Source organism: Nannospalax galili, unplaced genomic scaffold, assembly GCF_000622305.1.
Source record: "Nannospalax galili isolate Female #2095 unplaced genomic scaffold, S.galili_v1.0 scaffold962, whole genome shotgun sequence".
In the NCBI taxonomy this organism is placed as follows: Eukaryota; Metazoa; Chordata; class Mammalia; order Rodentia; family Spalacidae; genus Nannospalax; species Nannospalax galili.
Window position 1 is genome coordinate 1617190 of NW_008348537.1, and position 21433 is coordinate 1638622.

Below are 21433 nucleotides of genomic sequence, written 5' to 3' on the forward strand. Positions count from 1 at the left end.
AACCCAGGTCCTCTGTAAGAGCAGCCAGTGCTCTTAACCATTGAGCCATCTCTCCATTCACCAGTTCAATTTCTTAATTCCTCCTATCATACTATATTGACTGTAAATGATTACTGTCCCATACTGACTCTTTGGCTTCAAATAGTACCACTAGCCCATGGCTAGCCCCAGCTTGTGAAGAAGGGATTCTATAAAGAACAGGAAGACCCTAGTCATCAGAAAACCATCATATCCAAGTGCTGCTCCTCACTGTCCTTCCCATCTTCCATTTAGTCACTCTCAGCACCAAATACCCTCAGAGGTAGCATAGGAAGAAAAATTGTAGCAAATTGTGGTTATTGAAGGCCGTATAGACCAGATGACTGATCCCTGTGAAGAAGGTTGGGGGGCCACCATTTCCTCTTGCATCAGACCACTGAAATCTCTGTGATGCTCAGAACACCTGGTATTCTTCTCTAGAATTCACATTTCCTATTGCAAATTTCAACTCAAATTCCCAAATGTGTTCTTCTCATGGGAGATCCATAATTTCACATTAGCTAATTATAATGGCTGTGAATTACTGAGGGAATAACTTCCTTGAAGTCCTCTCTCAGAAACATAACGTGTGCTGGCTGTATGTACATGATTTTGAATAGTTAGCAATTCCAAATGTATTCCCGGCTATTATATGACCTTCCTCCTCATTTTTTTTTCACCAGTGTTCAGGTACCTTTAAAAACACATTCTGACTACAATCAGGAATTCTCAAACAATTCAAATATTCTTCTACACACTGGGAAGCCAAGAACCGCAGAGGCAATTTCTTTTTGTGGGTCAAGTTGGGCATATTCTTTGTTCATTTTTGGCTTCTTCCATTCTTAAAGCTTTCTGTTGATTTAAAGAATAATGATTTAAACATGATTTTTTTTTCCAGTGGAATTTTAGATTGAAAAACTTTCCTTAGAATATAATGGAGAGCATTTTATTCAGAGTGGTTTCAAAACAATTTGGGACTGCAGGCACAATAATGAGGTTGCTTGACTAAAATCATATGGTAAGCCAGCTGCAGGAAGGCACAAAGGGGCTGGTGGGCCATGGATGCTGCCTGCCCCTCTGAAATCCCCTTGAGTCTTCATGTATCAATTTAGCCAACACCAACTGTGCACTCTTCAGTATTTAGCCCTGCACATAAAGACATAGCCCTTAGGAAGAAGATAGTGGTCAATTTCCATATACTCTCCAAGCTAATGAAAAGTCTGGAGTCTCTTCTCATATCAGTAATTGTTCATGGCATACCCACTAGGGTCTATGGCTGATAAAGGGAAATATTAAGATGGTTCACATGTATACACCAGTAATGCCAGCCCATGCTATATTCCTGGTATAAAGAATTGTTAGAGCAGCTCAGAGGATGAGGAGAGGCCACTCCACCTTGATGATCAAAGAGGGCTTTCTGGGAGGCACCCTCTCAACTGAGCCTTGTAGCTATAGAAGTACTGCTGTCATGGTTCAAGTTCCTTAACTATAAATCTATGGAGCTATAAAAGTGCTCTTCCTGTTCTTCTCCCTGCCTCACAGTCTTATTCAAATTTTCTTACCACATTTGGGAGCTGAAGGGATAAAGTTGAGGGAGTTAAAATAATCCTAAAGCCCTAGTCATTCCCATTCTGAGAATTAAACAAGAAATTATAAAAGAATTATAGTCATATGAGTATCTTCAATTTTTTTCTTAAAATCCTGGTTTATTGAGACAATGCCTCAAGGATCCCCCCCTCTATGTATATCACTAGTGTCCTGACAGTTCATTCACGGATCATGCATGTGTTAGCTTCAGGGTTTGAGTGTCTGTTGTCAGCTAAAGCATGGCCTTGTGCACAGTTGCTTCAGCAGGTGGGAAATCCCAGACTTCAAAGCAGAAATAGATTAACAGCCAAGAAAGCTGTTCCTTCATCTCTCCGCTCACTTAGCCAGGCTTTCCTGGCTAAGAAATCGTCCCTTTGATGGTTACAGAGAGTGATAAACCACCACATTGTAAAATATTTTGTCATTGAACTTGAAGGATTTGGTGACTCCCCCAGTGGTTGCCAATGTATGCTGAGAAGGGTCCAAAATCCAAAATCAGAAAGGGGTTCACCACTCAGGACTCCAGAATTCATTATTTTTCAAGACCTAAAATCAACTGAATGATTATTTCCTCCAGGTAACACCATTAAGAAACAGCATGCCAATATTTTTGAAAACCAGATCACTAACCTCAGAAACTCATGTGTTTCTCTCCTCAGACAAGTTTTGGTATTGTCGGCTTTCACCAAATCACAAGGTCTTACATTATGGAGACTTGGAAGAAAGCCCCCAAGGAGAAGTGCCCCATGATTCCCTGCAGGACAAACGTAAGTGGCTCCCTCCCTACATAGGATGCCTAAACTTTGCTTGGTTGGATCTCTCTAATTCATAGTATATCATGCAGCAAAACTGTTAGCCTCAATGAACCCTTTGAATTTGGCTCATCATATAATTTCTACCCTGAGTTTTCTCATCAAGTCCAAGTCCTTGAAGGACTGAAGTTTGGGCATGAGCAGGGCACTGTCAGAGAGATAGTCACCTGCCTTTCCTGAAAGATGCAAATTCGAGTTCCAGTGTCTGCTTTGGGTAGTGTCTATTCAAATAGTATTTCAAGGACCCAAAATGATACAAACCTGATTTTGTCTATTGTATTTTTAATAACCCAAAATAATTTCTCATAACTTATAAGCATAACCTCCAGCACATTTATTCATTTTGGTTTAATGTATCCCATGATGATAATGCAGAATTAATGAAAGGTGCAAGTACCACTTTTGAGAACTCAGATACTTTGGAAACTTAATGATAAATGATGTTCAAGGAAATAAATACTCCCCCAGGATATGTATTATTTATACTTATTTGCTTTCTCTGTATGCTTTGTCTTAATCTGTGCTTTTGAAGAGGCAGTAACATGTGATGTTCTTCTAGCCAGTACCAAACCAGGTGCACAATGCAGAGATTCAGTGCTAAGTATGCAGATTAAATAAAGTATTAAAGCAGCATTGAGAAATGCCAGACTGACAAATTAATTTGGAAGAGAAATGAGGTGGAGGGAATGCATCCTTGGAAGATACTCTACACTAGACAAAGAAACAAAATTGGGAGCAGTTGACAGGACACTTTTAAATAAACTTTAAAAGTCACACTGACCCTGCAGTGTTTAGATAAGTGTATCTCAGGCAGGGTCTAGGCCCTCCCACCACCTGCTGTCTCACATCTGCCTTCCTGTCGCCCCAGGGCCTATGAAAGACAGATCTGGACTGCCTGCCTTATTATAGTTCAGGACCACAGGAAGCAAAAATAAACCACGAGTGGGAAACTTCCTGACACTTTCAGACCCTGTGCTGACATCTCAGGCAGACAACCTAGAACATTCTCTCGTCTTCCAGCTTAAAAATGGGACAGTCTGGTCTTTGTAGTGTCATGTAGTTCATTTTCTTCTGCAGGAGAACTACTTCTCCAGCCTACATTATTGATACCCTCCGGCAGGAAGAACAAATCTAAAACTCGAGGTTGCAGGCTATATGCCTAGTCCTCCCTGTTGTAGGGTTCTGGGCCCTGCCTGAGGCTGAGGACCCTTGGTTCAGAGTTCAGAAAGCCAGACCCCCTGCATCACCAGGCTTTGGTAACTGTAGTCCCTGGACAAAACCATCAGCATCTTAGAAATGCAAACTCAGATGGCCACATCCAGACTTCAGGAATCAGAAATAGTGGGATGGGGACTGGCAATCTCTATTTCAACAGACCCTCCGGGTGACTCCGGTGCCCTTTCAAGTTTGAGAACTATTCATGTAGACATTGCTGGAACTCCATTGTGAGTCCCTAAAAGTGGTTTTCACCAAAAAGTCATTTTTAAGATTTGAATTAATAGTATGTTGTCAACTTTGACTTTTAGGAAGAAGGGATGTTATAAAGCAAAACGACTAAAATTTAGTATCACTATTTTTTCATAGAAGAAAGGACCCTTGAAAACACACACACATACATACATACACACACACACATACACACACACACACACACACACACAGGATGAGAAGGTTTATCTTGGAAGAAAGGGCAGGCATTTCTGCTAATTGAATTAGCTGTGCGAAAAATGCACCCCAGCATCCTCACTTTCCTCTACTTGCTGTTAATTAATGAAAACTCTCATGAACTAGGAACTGTCCAGGACCAGTGATCTTGAAAAGCATTAGAGGCTACTGGTGGCCAAAACAACTGCAGCTCTTTAGGACATCACCCAGGCCCTTCCACACGTGACCAAGAGATGGAGACATTAATGCCTGAAGAAGAATCACTATTTGACTCACTCCTGGCCTGACCCTGGGAATCTACTCTTCCACTTAATGGATGTGTAATTTATTGTCATAACTACAGAGATATGATCCACTTCTTAACCTGAAGATAGGCATGTAACTGGAAGTTTGTCAATATTAGATGCATATACCCATTCTATCTGCCCAGTTGCTTAGGAAATTAGCAGAAAATTCTGGAGGTTGGCTAGTACCAGAATCCTGTGTAAGAACAGTTACTGGACTTGTCTACCATGTGATACCCTTGATGCTACTAAGACTCCTTACCACCAAAGCTCCACAGTGCAGACAACTAGCGAACAGCCAGGCAAGCAGGTGTCAGGAAGAATGCCTGGCCTGGGTGGTTGCAGAAGAGCAAGGCCAGAGCTGTTAATCTCCAGTCTCTACACAGGCTGAGATAGTGGCCATGGGCTGACATTGGTTCTTGGAGAAGGTAGACGTGTTCTCTCCTGAAGATGCCTTCAGGACTCTTTTCTGTCCTTTTCCTCTACAGCCTTTGAAATCCAGTAATGCAGAATTCCAAGGATGGCCCCACATTTCATTCATTGCAACATAGGCAGAAATTGTGCAGTTGTGAGAGTGTGTGCTTATCGGAGGGTGTGTGTTTGTGCTGGTGAGTTGTGTCTGTCTGTGCATGTGCCAGAGAAGGGAGTGTGCTCAGATAATGATAGGAAATGAAGTTGTGTGCCTGAGAAGACCCCATCCTAGCACTTGGTTTGCATTTGGTGTCATTTCTTCATTCTGACTGGAACAAAATAGCCATGCTTGGAGCCCTTTAAAGTCAGAAAATTTATTCCACTAGAAAAATGAGACTTTCCCTCAATTAATGTTAAGAGCCATTGCCTTGTCATATATTATTGCCCTCTCTTGAGACCAGCCCCTTGAGTTAATCAGGGCTGAATAGTGAGATATTGGTAAATAAAATAGTGTAATTGGATCCTCTCACTACAACTGGCAGTAGTGAAGGCTGAAGGACTCTCCATAGCTGTCTTCTTCCCTAAAGCGTTGCAGTATTTCTCTTCATATTCTTTCTGATTGCCAGGAAGCAAGGCCCTTGAAAATCCACATTTCCGTCCATCTCCTCCCACCCTACTTCCCTCCTGGGGATTGCAGGCTGTCATTGCCCCCATTAAGCATAGGGCTTGTTTGCTTTCCAATCATGCCTGGTGCCCCTCAAGGCCTCCCTTTGAAAGAATCTAGGCCAATGCTCTTCACCCCCACATCGTAGGAAGAGGGAGGAAAGCACAGGCCAATGCCCTCCCCAAAGATTAAGCTTATTATAGAAGATGAGGAGAGCAGCTGACACAGCCAAAGTGGGAGATTTGGGTCATGGAAGCACAGTGAAGAATTCAGGTCCTTCCATCTACAGAGAATTAATGCCGATTACTGATAATAGGAATAATCACAGATGGCATTTGCCAGGTGCATAAGGTACGCCAGGCTCTGTGCTTAGAGTTTATATAAGGTATCTTCTGCACAACCCAAAGAAGCGTTTCATCCATATTTTACATATAAGGAAATTCAGGTAGAAGAGGATTAAGTATAACTAGTTGGAGGTCACAGGTCACTGAAGATCTACATGCAGCCAAATAACTCGGTGACTGATTTTAAGTCGCTACTCTGCCACCTACACTAAAAGTGATCTTGGCCCCATGTTAGGAGCAACCTAAGTCTGAGAACTTAAGCCCAAAGAGGTAGAACAGGAGGTACATGAAGAACCCAAGACTGCGTTTCTGATTGCAAAGGCACCACACCACCCACCAGTCTGGGCAGTGAGGCAGGTTAGAGAGAACAGGTTCTTCACCAGCTGTCCTGGAGCAGCCTGCCTCTCCCCTCTGTCTCCGGCCACTGAAGCTTCTGCTGTGGATCTCTACACACAACACGTACTCATAATGTAAAGCCACTTCCTGGGGAAGTTTTGCCTTGACTTCAGGAGCTAAAACTGATTTCACCATAGTGGCCACATTAATTTTTTTAGTGATTTTAAAATTTAAATTATAATTAAAGTTTCTTCAACATATACTTTCAAAGAGTTTCCTGAATATGTTTGAAGTAAAGACCACTTTGGGGGCTGTGCTCTTCATAATACAGGTGCTGGCAGTTTCCAAAGGGAGGTGACTGGCCTAGTGAAAGAGCATGGGGCATTAAGGCCAGCTCTGTCCCTCACCACCTGTGTGATGTAGTGTGCCTGATTCATTCTCTTGAAGCCTGTCTTCGCACCTGTAAGATGGCAGTGCTGAATTAGATTGTCCCAGTCCATCTTAATTGAATAGCTGTGGAAAATATGCCCAAAAGGCTCAGAGCAGAAGCAGGACTTCTCCTAGTACCTCCCACCCATGGTTCTCCTGCTCCTATGCCCCACTTTGTTATCTTTCTTCCACATTGAAAAATCTGTTCAAAATGCCAGTTTAGCTCTGAAGTCACTGCGAGCCTTGACCGCCTCCCCAGAAGGCCGAGTGTGACCTACTCTTTCTGCTCCTGAGACTGAAGAAGGCATTGTTTTTAGCTGTCCCCATGTCTAATCTTCCAATGCATCTAAAGGCAAGCTATATAAAAACCAGCTTTCCAAAATGACTATATCTTTAGAATTTGTGTTTTCTTTTTACATAATCATATGAGTGATCCAGTGGCTCATCTTCTGATGAGGGACAATAGATATTAAGAAATATATACAGCCACAAAATCCCTTGAAAAGGACCTTTTGTTCTGTGAGGCCTTTACATGAGAATTCTGAAGACTGACCCATGGCAATTTTGGATTCTTCTCATCCCATTCCATATGATAAGGTTTCAAAGCCATGAGATAACTTACTATTTGTATACTATAGCTACTCTGTGTAGTTCATTCCCCATTTAATGCAATATGACAGAGTATTTTCTGTGTGGTACTTGTGATTGAAACTCTTTGTGAAGCTTAAGGAGACTTTTAGAATTGGTTTGCTAATTAGATAAAAAATTCCTTTCAGTGTCTCCATTGAAAAATGTAACTAACTTCCCCAGTGATTCAAATATGGCCTCCTGCAGTGGTGTTTAGATCAGCCACTGGCAGAAGACAACCAATCCTGGAGTCAGGGTTCAATCATAGCATCCACCTACAGATTCATACCAATCCAAAGGGTTTGGGAAAAGGGGCAGAGAAAGGAACCTGACGTAAAGGGCTATGAAGTCAGGAGAGACTGTGGTGCTGAATTGTGATGCAAGAACAGACAGCCCTGAACTCTCTGAACTCTCCTTTCTCTCTCTCAGTTGCTCTTAAAAAGTGTTTTAAATGCAGTAGCTTTTCCATATCTTGCCTTCTTCCAGTTCCTGAGTATGACATGAGAAAACGTCATGTTATCTAACTGCATTATTTTCCAAAAGCTCTAGCAGAAAGGAAAGTTTCCTTTATTTTATTGAGTTTAGTTCCACTGCCTATAAAACAGGGGCAATCAAACCTACCTTAATTGTTACAAAAAGAAAGAGACTTCAGAGAGTAAGAGTTTAGAACTGTTTAGAGTCAGGTAGGTGTTTTAATTGATCTGCTTAACTTGTTTATCCAAAACTCCAGAAACAAAAGAGATGTGACACTGTAGTAAGAGGTATTGATTCATGTAAAGCATATGACATTGTTCCTAGCATACAGGAGCCCTGGTAATAGCGATAGCAGTACCACCTATACCGTGGTACTACACTCATATCCATTATAATACCGCTGCTTCCAACACTTCTGTGATAGGTGTTATTTTAGTTCTTTGTTTTATGAACCAAATCCTACTTATGGAAATAGCTCCTTATCCAAGGGCTGGTTTTTGCCAGAACGTAATATGCTCTGATGCCTATTCACTAAACACTGCCTGACTCCTCTTCCTCATCTCACCTGTCTTTTTTTCCTTTTTACAGTTGTTTCTGGCAGTGACAACCACGGTAGCAGATTCAATGAGTACTCTTGCTTCTTTTTTGAAATTGAAGCTTTTAATGGTGTCGTGACTTACATTATCTTTATTAATTGCAGTGCCAGTGGCAGATATCAAAGCTGTGGTGACGGGAAAGGACTGCCCTCATATGAAAGAGAAAGGTGCCCTTAAACAAAACAAGGTATGATTTCCAGATTATTGTAAATGGCTCTGTCTACCCAATACAATCAGTCGCTGTGGCGGTCCCAGCCCTCCTTAATAGCAATGCATGTGCATGTGTTAGACGATCCACAAAGGAACTGGGAGTATTTTATATAGAATTACACATCTTAGCTCTCCTTTTTCCTTTCCTGATCCACCTATCTCCTTACCAAAGTTCTCATTCTTTCTCTCCTTTCTTAATGTCTGCTGTCTCCCATTCTTCCACTTCTTGTCTCCTTCTAACCCCAGGAATTACCATGGCTATTTTCTCCCTGGCTTTTGGTACGCCTTCTCCATTTACCTTCATCCATTCTACAAGCCTCTCCTAATCTCTTGTTCATGGTATCTCTTTCATACTCACTGCCACAATAGCCTTATTTAGAGTATCAGTGAAGCCTGGGACAGGCAGAAACCAGTTGACTCAAAGAATCTTAGAAAACCTTGAAGACCTGATACCCTTTAGCATCATAGACTGTAGACTACAAAATACCTCAAACACAGTTTAAAAGGGAACATTTTCCCAGGAGTACGGTCCTTAAGCTCCCTTCACAGCACAGAATGTCTCACCACTCTCTCCAGGTTGACCAATAAGATTTCACCATGACAACCCATGTTCTGTTATGAGGGAACAGGATGGAGAGATGATCTGAAAAGACAGAAGAATTCCCTTTGTTTTTAGGTTGGAGAGTCAGTCTATCAAGAGCTGGTTCTTTGCCTATACCCCCAGCATCTTGAGATCTATACCATCCATAAACAGAAGTATTTGACTGTGTATGGTGCTACACACCTGTAATCCTAGCACTAAGGAGACTGAAACAGGAGGATCACAAGTTTGAGGGCAGTGTGGGCTGCATAGCAAAGCACTGTCTCAAAAAAAAGAAAAAGAAAAAATGTAAAAAATAAACAGATTTACCTGACTACTCCAGACATCTTGGTGCCAACGCACCACACGGATCAATCATTTGTTTCTTAATTTCTAGTGTCAGTGTATAAGAGGAATGAAAAGAAAAAGGCATTCATCCTACTTATCAGTTGAGGTTAAAACAAATAGTCCCTGCTTTCTGAATCCAAATGTTGTAGGATAAAAAGGAATTCAGCTCTTTGCTAGATAACTCTGTTTAAGCTCAGAAGCACCTAATAGTACTATGGAAGTATTGTTCGGCATGGCAGAAGGGAAAGATACAGGCAAGGAATCTAATCACAGAATCCTGGGGCTGGAAAGATGGCTTAGCAGTAAAGAGCATTGGCTGTTCTTGCAGAGGACCCAGGTTCAGTTCCCAGTACCCACAAGGCGACTAATAACTGTCCCTAAGTCTAGTTCCAGTGGATCCAATACCCTCTTCTGACCTCCGTGGGCATTGCACAACACAGGTGCACTTACATGCATGCAGGCAGTATACTCATACACAAAAAATAAAAATAATAAAATATTTTTAAAAGATCTTTGCTTCTTAAGTTACACAGATGTAATTCAGCTCTGTTCCTTGTGCGTTTCTTTCTCATTAAGCCCATCACAACGCAAGCCTATGAAGTGCTCCAGTGGCGAGCGAAATGATACAGAGAGATGCCTGAGACACCAAAGTCTGAGCTACCTATTATATAACACCTGTGTGGGTTTCTGTATCAGAGAGACAGATACTCAGAGCTTCCAAGGAGCATTCTAAATGGTGGGCACAAACTTCCAGATTTCATGGTTTGCCTTTTGTGGGGCTGACTTCCTTCAACACCAGCAGGGATTACCATATGCACCACATGCCAGGTGTTCCCTCTGCAGTCTCTTAGAACACCCGTTGTGCTCAGCTCCAGCAAGGTCCCTGGTTATATAACACTTGGAATGTAGTGTGAAACCACGTGAAACTGACTCAGACATCAAACCCAGAAGGGTGGGAAGGGTATAGCTGGCAGCAGAACTGTCAGCCAGGACTTGAACATACTCCATAGGGACACGAAATTATGTAAAATATTTTTAGAGAGATTTCCTGCCTTGACCCCAACATGAAGATCTTGAGAGCTGTCACTCCCCGCTTACAGTATGAAGCTGATAAAAGTGGAATTCAGTAGCTTTTCTTGGCCTCTCAGAGAAGTAGAAATGAAGGTAAACAATGTGGAACATGGAGTCAGGGGCATCAACACTGCAATCTGCTTACCTGGAGTTGAAGCCAGTCCTAAACCATAAAAACACCTGCAGTTCCTGTTTTCATGTACAAGATCTTATTATAATTCAGGTTGGTCTTGAATACACAGTCTTATTGCCTCAGCTTCCCAAGGGCTTGTATTACCAGCCTGGGCCACCATGCCCCAGGTTGGTATTTTAGATGAATTGCAGCACGTAGTGCATATACTAGGTTCTCTCAATGAAGATCTGAGAAAGACCCTTCATAGCTATGTAGACTATAAGGAAGAATAATTATAGGATATTCCAAAATCTTAATAATAAAGTTCTACTGTCCAGATTTTATCTCGGAGAACTCCTGATTCTAGCCCTTTTAGCCTCCCTGCTTCAGCTATGAGCTGGATATAAGGGAGACCTAGTCAGTAGTGAGCTGAACCTAAAAGAAATGATTCGGGAAAGGAGAAGAAAAAAAGAGAAATAAACCTTTACTGGAAAAACTCTTTAAAAGGTCACAGCCTGAAGATACAGAGTCCTAAAATATAAAGACTTAATTTGAAGATTATAGACTGCTTTACCTTCTCCATACCACAACTCCAGTGGGTTATTTCAGAAAGGCCTTCAAGACACAGGCTGAAAAATACATGAGGTCGCCAAGGTCAAGAGGGGAAGCAGAAACAAGGACCAAAGCCTAGGGGCTGGGAGACGACTCAGTGGATAAAGCGCTTGCTGCTTTATGAGGACCAGAGTTTGGATCCCTAGAACTTACATAAAAGCCAGGCAGGCATGGCGACCACCTGAAATCTCCCAGAACCTGGGGGTAGAAAAAAGAACCCCCAGGACACTGCTACTAGACTAGCCAGTACTGGTAAGTTTCTAGTTTAGTGAGAAACCCTGTCACATTAAAGACATTGGAGGGCAATGCAAGAAGAAACTCAATGTCAACTCTGGGCCTGCAGACACATGTATACACATAAATGTGAGCCAACATACATGTGAATACTCACTGAATACTCATACACATGTGCACACATACATATGCAAAAAATCTATAGCCCAATTATTTGCCATAGTAACATAATTTATCACTCTAAAGGTCCAATTATCTCATTTCCTATTACCTGATTGTCTAGGGCTCCAAAATGAATAAACAAACAGCCTACAGAAATAAGCAAACTTCAGAAGCAGGACTCAGGTTTCTTTTAAAATTGTTTGAACCTTTTGCCTTTTACCAATATGACACAGATATAGGACTTGTCAGACAGGAAATTTATAACTATGATTTAAAATGTTATGGGCCATCTAATGGAAAAAGTAGAACAATAGACTGTATACAAAAAGTGCTCAAAAGAATTGGTACAGTCCGGATGAAATGATATAGGCCAGAAACTAAGATCTAAATAAAGATAAGAGGAGTAGAAGAGGAAGAATAAGTGAAGGTAAAATTAAATATGGATTTTTATTAACCTTTGTAACAGATAGCTACTTGTTATTTAAGATCATAACAACACCAGGGCATTGGATGATTAAAGCAAATGAGTAAGTGAAATTAGTAGAAGCAGAGTTACAAGGGACAGGAAGAGGACTGGTGTGCTCAAGTTAGGAAAGGTGGAAAAGCAGGAGGAGAAGGAAGAGGAGGAGCAAGAGTCGAGGAGGAGGAGGAGGAGGAAGAGAAGGAGGAGGAGGAAGAGGAGGAGAGAACAAAGGCAACAAATAGTATTACTAACATGGTTCTATTTACCAGATTGCATCACTAATCACTGTGAGTACAAATGGCTTAAGCACAGCAATGGGAAGATAACCATTTTCAAACTTTTTTTTGAAATTAAGAACTAATTATATGGTGTCCACAGAAGTCCACTTAAGAACTCCACTTTCACTATAAGACAATACACGTTTAAAGTCATAAGATGGGGAAAAAAGACAAACTATCAAACCATACTAATGCTAATGAAAAGAAAGCTGGAGCATCCATATTAGCCTTCAACAAGTCAGCTTCACAATAGAGAAAATTCTCAAGGAGTCATTTCTCCAAGAAGACATATCAACCTTACCTTACACATGTATGAACCTAGCAAGACACTTCAAAATAACGAGTCACGGCACTGTTAGAACTGACAAACCCATTATTATACTGGAGCCCTCAACATCCCTCTCCTAGTAATCAGTAGAGATCAAAAAGGCAGAAAATCAAACAGATACTGATAACTTGAACAGCACCATCAATCAACTTGATCTAATTGACGTTAATAGAATAATCTGGCCAACAGCACAATACACATTCTTCCCAAGCTCATGAGAAGCATTCACCAAGATATACAGTTTGAACCATAACATGTTTTATTTTGTATTCATTATGACAAAAACAAAATATTCTTTAAATTAAAAATATTAATCAAACAAAGCATGTTCTCAGACCACAGTAGAATTAAAATAGAAATCAGTAGCAAAAACAGAGCTAAAACTGCAAATATTTGGAGATTTAAGAACAATATTCCTAAATAACCCATAGCTTGTAAAAGTTGCAAGATTAATTATGTTTCAAGCTAAACAAAGTTTAAAAGCAAACTCATCAAACTATGTGGAATGAAATGAAAGTGTAAGTTATTGGGAAATTTATATAAGATGCACAGATTAGGAAATAAGGAAATTCTGAAATCATTAATGTGATTAACTTTGAAATACTAGAAAAAAGAGGAGCAATTTAAACTTAAAGAACCAAATGAAAAGAAATAATATAAATTAGAGAAGAATTAGTGAAACTTAAAACAGGGAAAGAAGTCAACAATATTCAGATTTAAAACATGAATGAAATTGATTATGTTGTGCCTGGCTCAAAGAGAGAGAAGGAAGAGGAAGAGAATACAAGTCGCCAATACAGAAAAAGGTGTGGATCTGGGGAATCTGGTTAGAACATATTGTGTGTCTGGATTTGGCCCTCTTGTGTCAGACTACACTCCCTTTAAGGGAAATTTACAAAGCAAATTAGCAAATGATGTTTTCCAAGGTTTTAATGTTTTTATTATTGTCATGGTGCTCTTAAGAAATTGGATGGATGGATGGATGGATGGATGGATGGATGGATGGATGGATGGATGGATGGATGGATGGATGGATGGATGGATGGATGGATGGATGGATGGATGGATGGATGGATGGATGGATGGATGGATGGACAGGTAGGTAGGCACACTGCTGTAAAGAAATAAATATGACTGTAAATGGAAGCTGCTTCCTCAGGTTTGCTGGTCCAGGTGTTCTAGTCAGCCCTGCCTCTTCCAGTCTGACTTGAGGTGAGCATCAGTGTCTCTGTCAGTCTGGGTCTTCCATTTGTACACACATGAAAATTACTTGACCTGTGATATTAATGCTGTTCGCATACCTTGTTCTTCAGACCATGTCAAAAAGCAGAAATGAAAGCCATAGTTCTACCTCAAGTCCCTACACCCTTTTTCCCAAGACTCCAGAGGCTCCCTCATCCCTAATTTTGGAACTTGTGGGTAAGGATGGGAAATCTGCAGCTTCAAAGGAGAGTTAACAAAAATGTACCCACAAGAGGCTCATCCAAGCCTGGTAGCCAATAGCCAAGGCATGGTACTGATGGTACTGGCTCTTCAGACACTTCACAGAAGGGGGTTGTTTCTGATGTTTTGTGTGGCAAGACTGTTGATGAGCTTAATTGCTATGCAAGCTCAACTTAGATAATAGTATTTATAAAGAAGACACTTTACTAACAGTCTTGTCACCCATTTAACATCTGCTGGTGCTAAGTTCTAAGACCATGGGCTAGAATTACAAAAGGGAATTGGTCCTTCCCTTGAGGAGTCTGCTGCACAACTCTCACATATTCAGTCTGTCAGCACTGGAACTACAGAGATCTAAAGTACCTGGCATAGAATGGGACCAGGGTAGACTGGGCCATCCTCCTGGAGCTTAGGGTCTAATATGTTTAACGGAGGTATGTACAACAGGAAAAGTTCTGTGGAGACAAGGAATAAAAGTTCTTTAAAGATTTATTTATTGATTTACTTTGTTTATGTGCTTCTATATGAGTTTGTATGCATCACATATGTGTAGGTACCCACAGAAACCAGAAGAGGGCGTCAGATCCCCTAGAGCTAGAGTTACAAGTAGTTGTGAATTACCCAGTATGGGTGCTGGGAATTGAACTTGGGTCCTCTGCAAGAGCAGAGCCAGCTCTCTAGCCCTAAGTATAGAGTTCTTCACAGTATAGGAAGTGTTTGATTGACTTTTGAATTATCATCAGTGGATACAAATTCAATTGTAAGACTTGGTTCTTAAAGAATAAGGGTTCCTTAAAATTCATGCTCTGTAATTTCTAAAGTAAAATGATTGGTTGCTATGAGCTTTCAGTCAGATGTTCTTGGTGCTTGTCTCACTGGATATGGTGCTTAGAGCTAGACAGTCATGGTACATCACCAAAAGGGAAACCTCAGTGTTTCCCACAAACTCAGAAAGGGATACATGTTGTGTCGGAAAAGTTACCATCTTGTGATGTTCGGAGCCTAGTTTCAGTCTTGCTAGTGTGAGTCTTGAACCAAAACAGGAGGCAGATTCCATTAGCAGTTGATGTCCTTCCATAAGCTTAAAAGCTTCACCTTCACCAAAAACCTTGTTTGGATTTACTTCGTTCATCATTCATCTTCTTTGTTGCCAAGTGCTAGAAAACCAAAGATTAATATAGTCTGGGCCCTGGTTGTAGGTGTTCAGCAAATTAAGATCTATGTTAAACATGAAATTACAAGCCATCATCTGTGTCAAAAATAAACACAAAGGTAACCAGGCAAAGCCAAGAACAGCCCAAAGAGGAGATGGCTCCACCTGAGCTGGGTTTTGAAAAGGCTTCCACCAGCTGGAGAAGCAAGGGAAGACTTTCCAGGTGGAGGGAGCAGCATGGGAAGAGGCTCAGTACCTTTCCTCTTGAGAAAGAGCATCTCTGCCTGGGGAAGAGTGAGTGCCCAGAGTGGGATAGACAGGGACAGTGAAAAAAGACAGTTAAAGAGCTATCGGTCAGTAATGCTGGTAAGAGAAATCGGAGCCAGAAAAGTGTGAAAGGTTTACCTTCCTGAAGAAGGTGAAGAGGGTGATATCTTTGGTGAGCTTCACGAATGATTGACATCTTCTTATGGGTTCATAGGTATGTAGATGAGTGGCTATCAGATCTTCTACTCTATCTGTGGTAATAGAAGTCACACATATGCCAAACTGCATCCTATGTCTTTCATCAAAATGCTTCATCCCTAAGATAACTGGATAGATGGAGAATCAGCATGGTTAAGTGAATGCTGGGAAAGAAGTCAGTATAAGTTACGCAATACAATGTGAAAAATGGCATCGTGCTGTATGATGAAGTATGCTTTGTACTACTCTATTCTTATATTGTCATTTACCCACAGTAGAATACATATTCAAATGCCTTCCAAGCCGAGGCACTGTTTCTGAGTGTCTTCTGATTCAGCATGTGTTGCTGCTGGTCCTAGAGTCAGAGGATTGAGACCGAGATCATGAGGTCAGAGACCTCAGGGGATGGAGGAGAATTCGGCTTCTCCTGTCTCCTCTCTCCCCACAACTTGGCCCATCCAGAGCCTTCCTGCACAGGGCGAGAAGGCAGGGGTGTCTCAGCACAACAGGGTAAAATAAGCTGCTCTGGAGTCTAGTTTTTCACTGAATTCATTCACGAAAGACTGGAAGACCTTCAGTAGTGAGCAATACAGCCCTGAAGTGTTGGGTGTCTGAGTGCTGTGCTGTGTGTCAGGAGGCCCTGAGGGGCACACTGTCCCAGATCTGTGCCAGCCTGTTCTGCCGCCACCTGGAGCCTGTCATCCTCACAGGCAGTTTGGACAGGTGGCAGCTTCTGGAGAGTTGGCCTGAGAGGTCCCATGGCTCTGAGCTCTACAGTCTCCTTCCCTGAAGGGCTGCAGAGCCACCTCTACCAGTGAGTTAGTGACAGCAAGACAGGGATGTCAATAAAAGCCATTAAAATGATAGCTCCCCTTTAATGCAGGCGTGCAGTTCAGAGAATTAATTCCTCCCACCCCTCCCAGGCAGCCTTGGTGAAATTAGAGTGGGGATTGACATTCTCACCAATTTCCCGTTCCTGCCCATGTTTATCAGGAATCTAGGTCATGACAGCTCCTATCCTTCATGTTATGGAGCAGTATGTGCCAAAGAAAGGCAAAGCCCAAGGTGAGCGTGCACCTTCACTGTCCCTCTGCAGAAAAGAAAATGTCTCAGCACTAATTGTGCTGGCATTCTGATGCCCAGTGACTTCAGCACCTAGTCAAGGGCAGATGTCTGGGCTCCAGTCATACCAGCTGCTGTCACAGTTGTTGCACAGGGTTAGGCAGAAAGACCTTGGTGAATTTCACCTTACCCTGTGAATCTGCAAAGGGAGTTCCAAAGCAAAGCCATCTCTCCTATCCCTCCAGTCTCTGAAGTATGAGTCAGCATCTTCCTAATGAATGACTCTCAAATCAACAAAGACAAGTCGTCTATGTAACATTTCTAATCGGAAAGCAGTTGTTTGTGAGTTTATGAGATTATAGCCTAAATTTTACTGGAAACATACTTTGAGAAGAAATAATGACCCATGATCCCAGCACTTGATAGTAATTTTCTTTTCATATGCTCACTAACCTTCTCCATCTACAGGCAGGCACTGTCACAGTAGGTACATTTCTCCTGCTTTTTGGTTTTTTTCATTTAACATCAGACCTTCATAATTAGCTTATTATTTGTGATTTCCCTAATACCCAAAAGAAAGGGAGAGACTTAGTTTCTCATAATTTTCTTACAGATAGTATGCAATTTTCACTTGATATTGGATTTTTTTAATAGCCACAGGAGCGGGATCCATGTGATATGTATGACTTTATTGATTTTTTTAAAAGATGATACTAATTTATGGTGCCACTAGCATGACTATTGTCATTTTGAATATAAATTAAAAGGTCTCAGAGGTATTGTTATAGAAGCAGATGCCAAACTCAACGGAAAAAAAAAATGTGTTTGCTTCTTTGTTCATGTCACCGTCACTGGACAGGCTGAAATGAGGGCTGATGAAGAAAAAACTGAGGAGCAGAGGAGTTTATGCAGGCCAGCTCCCGTTCCATGACTCGGCATTTTCTCCTGCCAGGGTTTCTATTTCTAGCAGAATGAGGAGCCCGTTTGAGTGTGAGATACGTGACAATCTAGCCTCAGAGCAAAACTGCTCCCTCGTAGTGAGAGGACAGATCCAGGAGGGGAGCCAGACAGAGAATTCTATAAGAGCCGGAATAGCTTGACAGGGTCTGGGTTAGGAGAGGGTCCGGCTAACATAGGGTCTTCAGGGTCCACTTTGGAAGAATTTTTTAATTCATCTGAAATCTTGGAGGACTGACTTCATCTTTTTACCTTCCACCTTCTTTCTGCAGTATTTGAGCTGTTAGTCACATACCAAAGGCAAATCCTCTGACAGCTATCAAAGTAGGAAAGGATGTGCACAGATGTGGGTCCCTAAGAGAAAAACGTTTCATGGGACGTTTCTAAGCAGTGCTGCTCCCAGATCATAACAGGGCAGAGGGACAGTCACCAGTGGTGCCTAATAAAGACACAGAGAAGGAAAGTACACTACAGCCTGTGTTATGACAATACAGAATGCTGGTATGGATACACTTGACCTTTCCCCTCCAGATTAGGCACCGGTGAGGTTCTAGGATGTGCTGGTAACTGTCACCTTCCAGCAGCTCCACTCTGCTGACTGCTCAGACTGGTAGAGTGATTGTGGTACCCAATATTGGTACAACACATACACTTCGAGAAAGGTTTTGTAACATATGCATCAGACATGACACTGAGTACCTCAACCAAATTTATCTAGCTACAATAAAATGAAAGGGACACCTAATCTTTGGTACTGTGGATCTGACTCAGTCTGTGCTCAGTAGATGATCACCAGTGACTTAAGTCTGCATCATTTGTCACTTGAGTCCATGCTCCTTTATATCCTACAGCCTCTAGTGGGTAAAATATGGGTTTTGTGTATCCTTTGCTTACTAGAGTGCAAAACTCCAAAGATTGACATCAAAATATGGGGGGGGGTCACTCTGAATCTCATTACCTCTACTGAGTCCATACTGTTATGGACTTCTGTCTGTTGGGGATGTTAAGGTAGATGAGCTTATGCTGCTAATTAGGAGAGAGTTTACTGTTCCCATATCTTCCTGGAAGGGAGATGAACGGCTTTGGTCATATGCTATGAACCCTCTCCAAACCTGTCTCCTAAAAAGGCAATGACAACACTTGCTTCATGGGTTTCCATGAGAAATGAGATGGTTCATGCAGGCCTGTGCTGAATGGAGAGAAGGGCATTCTGGGAATCTTGAAACACACACCCTTTTCTCACACCAGCCTCATCATTGCTCCTCTTCTCTGGGCCAAGGGACAGACCACACCCCATGTGCAACCTCAACCATTTGTAATGTCAAAAAATAATGCCAGTTTGATTTAATGTGGTGTTTTCTCTAATCTCTTGTAGGAAGTGCTTGAACTTGCTTTCTCCATCTTGTATGACTCAAATTGCCAACTGAATTTTATTGCTCCTGACAAGCATGAGGTAAGGGTCTTGGTTAGTGGTTAATTTATGAGAGAAAAGCAAGAAAGATAAATTCTGGAAAGGAAGAAATGCTATTTCTTTTTAAAATATTTTATTTATTATTTTTATCTTATGTGTATGGTGTATTGCCTGCACATATACAAGTGCACCCATGTCATGCAATGCCTGCAGAGGTCAGAAGAGGGTACTGGATTCCTCTGGAACTGTAGTTATGGGTGGTTATTAGCCACCACGTGGATGTTGGGAATCAAACCTGGGTCCTCCGCAAGAGCAGCCAGTATTCTTAACTGCTGAGCCATCTCTCCACCTCAGAAATGTCATTTCTTAAAAAAGCCTGCTTGTAGAAATCATGAATAAAAGGGCATCTTGTTGACTTAGAGAATAGAATACAAACATCTTGAAAACCTGCCATTTACTACAGACCTTTCTTAGCAGCTGGATTTATTGTTCGTGTGCTTTATTCAGTTTTCCATTGCTATGACAAAAATACCTGAGATAACTGGGAGGGAAAGTTTATTTCTGACCCATTTTCAGAGGTCTCGGTCTGTGGTGAGTTGCCTTTAGAGTGGCTGCAGAAGCATATGGGGAAGGAACCCATTTGCCTCAGGGCAACCAGGAGGCAGAGACAGAGGAAGAGACCAGTGTCCCGACATCCCTTTAAGGATGCACCATCAAGGACCTAATTCTTTCTCCTGAGTGCTACTTCCTGAATGTTCCAATGCACCCCACAGTGCCACAAGCTGGTGGCCACTCCTTTAACACATGGAGAGATTCAAAATCCGTACTATAGCCTTAAAGAAAAGCAATGCACAGACAACTCAAACTCAGCAAAGGCATAACAGTTAATCCAGGGGGAAGAGGAGCCCTGGCTAGAGCTTTAGTTTACTTTGAATATTTAATTTTGGGTATAGAACCTCCCTGGATAAACTGGTCTCTATTCGTTAGCTATCTGATGAAGTAGGTTCCCCCACCAAGTCTCTTTAAGCTATTTTAAGAGCTTTAGGGCTGTCTCTGCTGTTTGAGTTTTATTTCCAAGATGCTTTTATTCCTTGTTATATGTATAATTTGTTTCTCTTCTTGAAGCATGCCGTCAGCTATCTTTAAAATATTTAGCATAAGTCTAGAAAAATGCATTTGTAAAATAAATTAGCATTTATGGTTGATTTAACTTTTCCTTGTAAATTAGACCCCACCATCATGCTTGAAACTTTTATTTTTAGATAATACCATTCAAATTTTTGTTTTCCATGTAACTGCATAAACAGCTTTTAGAAAGGAAGGGAACATTTTAATAGAATATGACTTTTGTTCTCATTTCCCTCAGGAGGTTCAGTTCATTTAAAAGGTATTTAGTATCTGGGTTTCACTGGTTTGAAGCTTTTGAATAAAACTGTGCATCCCAAAGAAAGAGGAAAGATTAGACACAAATCCTGCATTTAGAATGGTGCTTAAATATAATTCTGTGTCACTTGACATTTAGTTTGCAGAAGGGTAAGACTTTGTCTTTATATTTCTGAGAATAGATACCATATCCTCCTAGTTCTGTTTTTAAATAAAATTATGGTTATGAACAGACCAGCATATTCACGATGTATAAGAGCTGTATAGGAAACTACTTAAAATAGTAAAATTTAGGCTGTTACTTAAATCAGTGCCAAGCTATTTTCCCCAGTGTATGTGCATTAATTCCAGATAAGGATAAATGTTCAGGACTGCCAAGTTTTTCTTTTCATAATTATCACTTCTTATAAATGCAATAAGGAGAACATGCTATGTGCTTATGAGCATTTTTAATTTCCTCAAAACACTTGCATATCTAGTACCTCATTTTATTTTCATAATTGCTCAATAAATTAGAAAGTTCTGTTATAGATATCCTCACTTTTCAAATAAAGGAAAAGAGGCTTCCAAAATTGAATACCTACTAACAAAAGGGATAATAACAGGGGTCTAGAAAGATGGCTTTGTGGGTAAAGCACTTGCTGTGTAAATGTGAAGACCTGAGTTCAAATCTCCAGAAACCATGTAAAAGCCAAGCATGGTACCACAAGTTTACAGTCCCAATGCCTCTGCAACAGGATGGGAGGAGGAGACAGGAGAATCCCCAGAGGCTCACAGTCCAGCTAGCTACCCCGTCTCAAACAAGGCAGAAAGCAAGAACTGACATCTCCATGTGTGTGCTGTGGTACAGGCACACCTGGACATCATTGCCTCTCTCTCTCTCTCTCTCTCTCTCTCTCTCTCTCTCTCTCTCT

The 21433-nt window shown here is 41.3% G+C and overlaps 1 protein-coding gene across 5 annotated transcripts in view; it reads left to right on the forward strand.

Moving 5' to 3' along the window:
* Elmo1 (engulfment and cell motility 1) overlaps nucleotides 1-21433 on the forward strand; it is a 624760-nt gene that overhangs the window by 597897 nt on the left and 5430 nt on the right. For all 5 annotated transcript variants that reach the window (XM_029569533.1, XM_008845428.2, XM_008845430.3 and 2 more), the window contains 3 exons: nucleotides 2265-2372; nucleotides 8352-8434; nucleotides 19101-19178. In XM_029569533.1, coding sequence (XP_029425393.1) covers nucleotides 2265-2372; nucleotides 8352-8434; nucleotides 19101-19178 — 269 coding nt within the window. The remainder of the gene's footprint in view (nucleotides 1-2264; nucleotides 2373-8351; nucleotides 8435-19100; nucleotides 19179-21433) is intronic.